At 37.0% G+C, this 9455-nt stretch overlaps 1 protein-coding gene across 1 annotated transcript; it reads right to left on the bottom strand.

Annotated features, from left to right (window-relative positions):
* Positions 1–2987: 2987 nt before the first annotated feature.
* LOC112527784 (protein ROOT INITIATION DEFECTIVE 3) lies at positions 2988–8588 on the bottom strand. The gene is made up of 9 exons (XM_025138584.1): positions 8262–8588; positions 7610–7723; positions 7070–7203; positions 6828–6975; positions 6245–6444; positions 4709–4836; positions 4018–4262; positions 3386–3587; positions 2988–3168 (listed from the first exon to the last, which is right to left on the bottom strand). The coding sequence occupies exons 1-8, from the start codon at positions 8469–8471 to the stop codon at positions 3411–3413; spliced, it is 1356 nt and encodes a 451-aa protein (XP_024994352.1). The 5' UTR covers positions 8472–8588; the 3' UTR covers positions 2988–3168; positions 3386–3410.
* Between the last annotated feature and the right edge of the window lie 867 nt (positions 8589–9455).

Here is a 9455-nt window from a genome sequence, read left to right as displayed (position 1 = left end):
AATATCACTAAATATCGGGAAAAATAGAAAAATATCGCCGATAATATCGGGGACGATATTTTGACCGATATTTATGCAGCGATATTTTGCCTAGGTCCGATATCCGATATATCGCCGATATATCGCCGATATTAACAGCATAAGGTATGTATTCCTAATCTACTCTCTTCATCTAAAACCCTAAATAGATGCGTCTTTCTTCATACAAACAGGTGGGTCATGTCCGATTCAAGGTGTTGGACGGTGACGAGAGGAGAGCGGTGGCCAGTTCTGTGGGTCGGGGGTGGCAAAGAGAATCAAGAGAACTAGGGTTTTGGGCAAAGAGAAATAGATGGGGAAGAGGAACGTCGGCAACGTCGGTGGCCATGTCCAATTCAAGGGGTTGGATGGTGACGGGAGGGCGAGCGGCGGTCGGTCGGGGGTGGCAGAGAGAATCAGGGGTTTTGGGCAAAGAGAAATACGTGGGGAAGCATCGGTGGCCATGTCCGGTTCAATGTGACGGGAGGGCGGCGACGGCAGCCGGTCTGGAGGTGTGAGAGAAAATAAGGGAACTAGGGTTTCAGGTAGAGAGAAATAGGTTTTTGAGTTTTTTGAGTGGAAATACATATAGATCAATATAATTGGGCTTAAATGTATCTGGATTGATATGGGCCTATGTTTTTTTATCTTATTCAAATATAATTGGGCTTAAATAATACAATAATTTTCAATTAATACCTATTCCAAAAAAAAGGATATAATGGTCTTTTTTACTCAATCAGCATTTATCACAAAATGTTTGGTAAACAAGAAAATACAATTAGCACTTACTCCCGTCAGACCTCTTACCCGAATCAGCACTTGACCAAAAAATTGGTAAACGGCCCCTTCCTTATACATCAATCGCCCTTGGTCCACCATATAGTATCCAACGTGGGTCTTTCCACCTGCTTGATAAAGGAGTCGACTTCAATTTCTTTTATAATTGTCGTCATATTTACAGACCATGAAGACACCAACCTGGGCTACCACCAACCATTGTTCATATAAGGATCTAGCGTTCGTTAGTCGGAATTGCCGAAGGAGCATCATCTTCATCTCCTCCCACCGATTAATCAGTCACCTTCGGTGTTCCCATCGGTATCAGAGTAGAGCATCTCCTTTTAGCGCCACAACCATTGCCTCGAGTTTCTCCGATTCACTCAAATGATAAAATATGAAATATCCTTCGGCTCGTATAATCCACCCTCAGGATTACTGCCGTCAAATAAGGGGATATCCAACTTACAAAATCTCTAATTGGTTCATCCTATTTGCGTTCCTGATCCTCCTTTGCCTCTGAAATTATATGGGCTTCCAATCGGCGACGATTCCCCATTAAATCTGTTAGAATCAGATAAGACCTCTTCCTTATCCGAAGAACGTCGTTGGGAATTATCTGCTCTCATCTCCATGAAACGTTGATTTATGATATCCATCTGTTCACTAAGTTGCTTCTGCAACGTCTGATGTAAATCTAACAATGAAGCCTTAACTCCTGCTACTTCCTCTTCCACACTTTCCACTCATTGGACTACAGGTTCCACTCTAGGGGGAATCATAACAGGGATTGAACGCTCTGATAGCAATTTGTTAAGAATTGAATTCTACAAACTGGACAAACCAAAATGGTGGGAAGAATTTATTATGGTTGAATGATTGACAAACAAGGAAAGGAAAGTTATCTAGCAATTCGAGAAGCTAGGATCTCCTATTACAAGAGTGAGTAAATTCTACATGCCTAGACCTACTCCACCCTCTCTTATTTATAGCTAGACCCCCAACCTAGCATATAAGGATTACATGAACTGCCCTTTCCTAACAAACTATCTAACCATCAAGTGACACCATATCTTCATTCCTTGTGGTCCCCTCATCCTTGAGTTTACGTGACCTATTCCTTCTATTATAAGCAAACCGTATTGAGGGATGTTTAACATATAGCGGAGATGGTGCATCGGAATTAGATGCGAAGAAGAGGGAGGAAGAAGGAATATGGAAATTTATGGTGGTTTACACGGTGAAGAACGAAGAGGGAGGAGATTGGTGGATAAGGGGAAAGGGAAACACAGAAGAGACGTGAAAAAAAATACAACCTAGAGGGACAACATAAGAGCAATAACAAGATGCGGAGAGATGACAAAGCGACGAAGATCTGGTGGTGAGGTAGGTGGGTGCGATGACGACAGTAGTAGCATAGTGGTGGGTTGGGGGTTGGGCTAGGTTGGGTTGATTATGACGACAGTAGTAGTGTGGTGGTGGAGGGTTAGGGTAGGGACGTAATAGTGACAACAGTAGCATGATCGTAATAGGGATATGGGGCAGGTGATGGGGGTTTAAGGTGGGTGGGTGTAATGACAACAATAGTGGCATGGTGGTCAATGGTGGATTGGGGGTTAGGGTAAGGTGGATGGCGGTTGTGGGCTGATGGCAACAATAGTGGTGTGGTGGTAGGGGTTAGGGGCATGACGATAACAGTAGTAGCATGGTCATGGTGGGGACAAGGGATGGACGGTGATGGAATTCAAATCCTCCACTTATGCTAAGAAATGATCATTTTTTTAATTTGTAGAATTCAAAAGATTCCATTTCAATATGTGAATCAAACAAAAGAATTGAAATTTGGTCAAAGAAATTGACCATTCCAATTTCGTTAAATTCTGCAAACCAAATAGAACCTAATAGATCAAATATCGTGATCTGTGATTCAACTTTTTTCAAATTATCATATTTCAGTTTCTGTTGTCAACAAACTATTATTATTTTCTAAAATGACAATTATAAATACTAAAAAAAGATGGCTTTTGCTTTTAAATTTATATAATTCATTTGATTTTACTTAAGTATTTTGTTTTTCTACATGAAAAAAGTATTTATAAATATCCTTGATATATATGTAATTTAATTAATAATATAAAATACCGTCATAAAACAAAATTTGAGAAACCAGAAATTAACAATTACCAACATGACAAGCAAATAGATGAATTTAGAAATGAAATGTGACATCCTTTTAGGACAGTAAAAACACACAAAATTAACAATTACCAACTTACCCGTTACTAATGAGCAACAAGGCCTTTGGGGGATCAATTCCAACAGATATCTGAAGACCTTATACCTCAAAATAAAATGCATCCATAAGATCATCTGACATATAAACCCAAAAAAGAATTACACAAGTGTAGTTGCGTGATCTAATAAATTAAAATAATTAAGATTAAAAGAGGGAATGCTACTAAATTCATGTACTTTTGGGAAGAAGGTATCAAATCATAAACTAGATAGAAAAATTAAGCTGCATTATGGATAATAAATAGATTGACATGTAATTGCTATAAAATGAAAGGATTGTGAGTAAAAGAACCTGAAATCTTTTGGAAGTTGAATGATCATGAAGTGAGTGTCAAGTTGGCGTCATCGGCTTCACCATTCAGAAGCTCGCCAACACAAAATTGGTGCAAATTTTCATACATCTTCTTCCATTGCTCGACCATTTGCATGGACCTTTTGCAATCTAGTTTCAGCCTTTCCATCTCCAATTCAGAAGCTCCAGAAGAACCATGTTGCTGATGAAAAATATGAAATTTCTTGGGTAAAAAAAAGCTTCTAAAAGCATGATACTGGAAATTTTGTACATTAAGATGACATAGGTGGACTTGAATAATTAAGAGAAGGCGATACAAGGGTTACGTGAGTGCATATTTGTGGATCAAAATGTGTTTTTATATTACATATTCCCTTCCTGCCATGAAATTAAGGAATGTTAACAAAAGCTTTTCGTTATTTGTCAAATGTCTAACATACATGACAAAATAATAAGCAAATAGGTACTTGTAACTTGAAAACTTCCCAAAAATGGAAAATGTTCTATTTGCTTTTGACCAAGGTACCCTGTTTTGGAGTGGCTATTGTAAATTGAAGTACTGTTAATGGTGTAAAACACATTCATGTTAAAAGTTTGCAATGGTCATACATATTCGCCAAGAAAGCACTGACCTGAAGTTCATTAATCTGGTTGTTCATTGAGTGAAAAGTGGTGTACGTCGCATCATAAAGCTTATCGCAATTGGGCTGAGGAGTGATGAATGCATTAAGATCTGAGTGTTCGTCTATTGATGTGTATTTCTCGAGTGGAGGTGGCAATGGCACGTGCCTTCTTGCCACTGAAGCTTGATTATTTGCAGATGTTCGAGGGTAAAGGGCTGGTGGCTGTCGAATAACAAGAACATTGTTAACGGGACCTGATGAAACAAGAAACAGGACATTAGAAAAAAACAATATTTTATTTAATTGATTATGACATTGAATAACACTTTGGCCATTCTAATTAGAAAGTTAAATATGAACTTGAAAAGATGAAAACATGCATTATGTGCGCAATAACGTTGAAGTATATGAAGCATAAACATGATTATGTGACTGGTCGGGAATTATTTATGATAATTGTGATTATGATGATGATGGCAGGGCAGGGCAGAGCAGGTAACATTAATAGTAGAGGGAAGACGAAAAGGTGCCAAATAGCAATTTTGGAACTACAAGCCTTCTGATTCATATCCAACTGCTTCCCGCTCTAGGGCTCTGGAATAAGCCTTTGAATAAACTTTTTAAAAGCATATATGGTATAAACGCTATGAACAAGGTACATCAAGGATTTCAAAATGGAAAATTGATGCCGTTAGATTACCTTTTGCATGTCTGAAAACACGAATGATATTATGGGTCTTAGTGTCCCAGACTCGAACCATGCCATCCTCTGATCCAGCAACCAATTGAGATCCATCCAGCGCAAAAGCCAAAGAGCATATGCCCTTACTGTTAACATACACAATTGACAGCAAAAACACAATTCTTGATGTTTTTCCAAAAAAATTCATAAATCATCAACATAGGACACTCCACTGCTAATCTGCTAGAAAATAGAACTGCAGTATTTCTTGATGATTATAATCCGAGCAAAATATATACCGAAAAGGAAGGTGCTGACCTCTCCATATACCAATTGTCAAATGCTTAAGGGAAAGAAAAAGCACCTAAGTAAATCCACATTACTTGCAACTCAGCAGTGAGTCAGTGACAACGTAACACTAATTTCAAAGACTGACAAAGCATAAGAGAATAAGGAAGGGGAAAAAGTCATGGAGGAGACCAGATAAATCTAAAGCTCAATTGTCAATAGTTTTTTATCTTTGAGTTTCTTAGAAATTTTATATGAATACAAAAAAGACAATCGCAGGAGATTTTCGAAGCTTGATTTGGCGTCCCTCTCGCAGTAGAGTTCCAAACCTGGTAGGTGGGTAGGCTTCTATCCGACTAGTAGGATGAAAATAGATAAGAAAGGAGGGCGAGAAAATAAAAAACACGACTGATAGAAAGAGAAATTCCCCATCCCAATAATTGCCATAGAGAGTTCTAGTAAATTTTACCAACATGAAAAATCAAAATGCTGTACATGACCCTTAGCCTTTGCCAATGCAACAAAACAAGAAAGGTAAATTGCAGGTGCTATCTATAACAAGAGTATTCTAAGCATTCAAAGGTAAAGAAATATCCAGATACAAACGATCGTTTAATCACGACAAGACTGGTAAATTGTGGGTGTGGATGTTCGCAACAATAGAAGACAAGCAAGCTGTAGTGTGAATGTTTGCAAAAAGAAGGTGCAATGTATAACAAGAACATGCTAAGTATTCAAAAATAAAGAAAACTCGGATAAAAGAGATTGTTAAGATACAAGACTCGTGAATTCTAGATATTAATATTTGTGACGATAAAAGAAGTAAGTTGTAGGTGTGAAATTGTGAATAACTTAAGACAGCAAGTGTTATGCATTTATAATAAGTTAAAGTACTTAAATGTAAGGAAAACCCAGATTAAGCAACGATTTAGAAAATAAACAGTCTAAGAATTGAAGATTAAGAAGAAACTTCACTTATCTAGACAATTAGTCATGCATATAGGAGTTACAAACCAATACTAAATGATAAAGTAGCTATGCAGTAGCATGTTTATCATGTCTTGTAAGGGGGTTCTGATGTGCGATTACTCACAGAAAATAAACATAATATTCAAGATTTTAAGTATATATCGAAACTTCATTTGATAAAAAAGGCCATCCTGACTTGCAGCAAAATGGAAACTTAATGATGAAAAAGGTTGGATCATTTGACCTGTACGAATTCAACAATGATAGAAAATCTTTATCCTAAAAAAGTTGACATACCCTTGATCAGACAATGTACCGATGATATGCAATCCATAATTGTTGTTAGATGTGCCTTGAGCATTGAGTTCTGCAATATATATCTTGCCATCTCTACCACCAGCATAGAAAACATGCTCCCCAGGATCCAAAGCAATTGCATCGATCATTGAAGGGAACACGATATTTCTCAACAAAGTCCCCCTAGCTAGACTCCACACCTACAATGATGTATATTATGCTTAAGGAAAAAGCGTAGAAGCCTATAAACATTTGATGACCCTATAAATGCATTAAAGATTATGATGACTACTGCCTGTAACTTTATGCAATAGATCGGAGATTCAGGTAACTGAGAGACCGCGCACTTTGACATAAACAGAAGCACAACCATAATCAAATACCATGTATGAGAGCAAAAACGCTAACAGGAGAATTTTAACATTTGTCAATAATATTTAACAGGCAAGCATACAGGCTCTAAGTAATACAAAATAAAAAGATTCCTAAATGTAAAGAGACAGCTTGACTACAATTTTCGTCGAGTAGAAAATGTTTCTCTAGAAACGCACAAGAATGTTAAGGATTGAAGAGGAATACAAACCTTGCATGTACGATCCTGCGAAGCAGATATTATAATTGCATTACATCCTCCATAGCCAGTGACAATATCAGTTACAGGCAAAGCATGTTCAGAGAAACTATACTCATAAAGATGCCCCGCTCGCTGTTGTCGCTCCTCATCAAATATCCTAATTCCAACATGTAAAAGTATTACCTATTAGTTCATTGTATAAAACCTGAAAATTAAAATTCATGAATATAAAAAAAGCAAATGAATGATACATCAGAAGCGACCAAACTCGAACTGATCCATCCTCAGCCCCAGAAATCAAAAGCGACTGATCATCAGAAAACACCAAGCAAGTAACAGCCCTATAGTGACCATGCCACTTCTTCAATAATCTACCGGTTGCGACCTATAATAAATAAAATAAAAATAGCAAGGCCAGACTAAAATAACAAATTTAAACAATGTCCTTAATAAGAGCAAATTCTTAAAACAATCACAGATTCACAGTGTAGAAATTTTTTGCACAAGTGGATAAATTTAATATGTAAACACCAAGTTGTTCAATCCAGACAATACTTTCTGGAACGAGGCATCATAATCTTAATACCTTACCTTTTCTTACAATGAAGTGTATACAGTAAATAAAAATAACCACCTTTTAATATAGTCTGAAGACAAGATCAGATAAACTTAGAAAAACACACACAAACACTTAACACAACAAAAAAGGAGAAAAAAAAATAGAACCCTCTACTTATTTTTACAAATAATTACAATATGACAGCACAAAAATCAATGAGTATATTACTCACCTCCCACAAGTAAATATCCCCAGAAACTCCTCCTCCAACTATGTAAGTGCCATCACTATTACAAGCAAGAGGATTGATTGCTTCAGCTGGAAAACTCTTGACTTCTATTTGAGGCTGCAACAGAAAAAATTGTAACATAAAAGGATGTGATATCCTTTGGTTCTGGAATTCAATTTTGACATCATCCAAAATGTAAAATCTATACGAACTACATTAACATTACCAATTCTCAATTTGTATCATTTTCTTATAAATTTTAATGTAGTAATCAAACATCTTTAAAGAGCTTTCTATGTGAATGCCAAGTTGTTCATTACACAGTTTGAAATCCGAAAACTTCAAACTTCAGATTTTTACTTCTAGAGAAATATAATGTTGCAGTCTCTATTGAACATCAAAGAGTTCAAATACATATTAATTTGAAGAGGAAGGTAGGCATTTGACATCAAATTCATATATAGTTTTCTGGAATACAGAACATAACAGTTTGCTTTTCTCAAGTAATTTCATTTGAGCAATTGACAGACTATAACTCTAGAAGTAAATGTTGGATATTTGAACTCCTATTAGAATCCAGACAAGCCATTAAAGACATCTGAGAGCAAAATATGCAAAACATAGAGGCAAAACATTTATATGACTCAACATTTACCTTGTTCCACGACCAACAGAGAACGGAGCCAGAGGATGATGACGAATCACGGAGCTGAGAGGACGCGAGGAAGCGTCCGGCGACGGATACAAGGCCGTGAGAAGGAGAGGCGCATGAGCGGTACCGGAGGTGTTCTGCGCCGGAACGAAGATCCCAGCAACCAATTCCAGCTTCGGTCGATGAAGAAGCTATGACTACTTCGTCTTCCATTCAGAGAGGAGAAGTATTTGGCGCAGACAGTGAGAGCTCAAATGTCGTATAACTCTTGTTATTTCCTAAGAAACTGGGAATGAAAATCAATGAAACTTACAGTCTACCATCGGTGAGAGGCGGAGCTATGGTGGAAAGGGGCGGCAGCGGGGGATCTGTAGACGTGAATCCATTATAAAATCAGGGCCTAAGGGAATGAGGATGGGCCAGCACTCAGCAGGCCACACCATTGGGCCTTTTATGCCTATGTATACTTCTATGCTGTATTATAATGCATTTGGTCCAATCTTTTAAAAACAACTTTCAAAGCATTATGTACTAAGAAGGTGTTTGGGATTGTTTATTTAAAATGTTTATTGACTTATTTCAGTGTGGTACCAGTAATAAGTAATTTCTAGTGTTTGGATGAGAAGATAAAAATTGTTTGTCAAACCGGTAATAAGCAGTTTTTTATAAGTCATCGTTCCTTAACTTATCAAAATCAACTTATTAACAGTTTACCATTTTAACGTCGTCAAGCCTCTCTTTCACTCAAACCTCCAAAAGATGTGGCAATCGGGGTTGTTGCATTTGATATCATTTTGGTGGATTAAAATCTTACCTAGTAAGTAAGTGATAATGTAGATTTTTGCCCGTGAGCACTTACCGGATAAACGTTTGGTAAACGGCCTAAATTAATCAAATGGGAACTCCTCACAACCCTGTTATGTGCATTCTTGTTGCTTTAAAACAAGGCAAACACCATATTGGATGCATTTTGAACCATTGGAGCCCATAGTTTTCAAAGAAAAGAAAGAAAATGAGATCAAGATTCACAAGAAAAGTGATTGTGTTGTGAGGATTATTTATTCTCTCATACTCGAAATTACATTAGGAGATTTAGGAAGCTGTTGGTCCCAAAGGGTCTACAAGAATACTAAACAGTTTGTAGAAGGGGGGGGATGAATACAAACACAATTTTCAAATTTAAAATATATATTGATA

The sequence above is a fragment of the Cynara cardunculus genome (genome assembly GCF_001531365.2).
Source record: "Cynara cardunculus var. scolymus isolate 2C chromosome LG 15, CcrdV1, whole genome shotgun sequence".
NCBI classification, from domain to species: Eukaryota; Viridiplantae; Streptophyta; class Magnoliopsida; order Asterales; family Asteraceae; genus Cynara; species Cynara cardunculus.
Note: the sequence above shows the minus strand (reverse complement) of the source record. Positions and strands in the feature narration are given on the sequence as shown.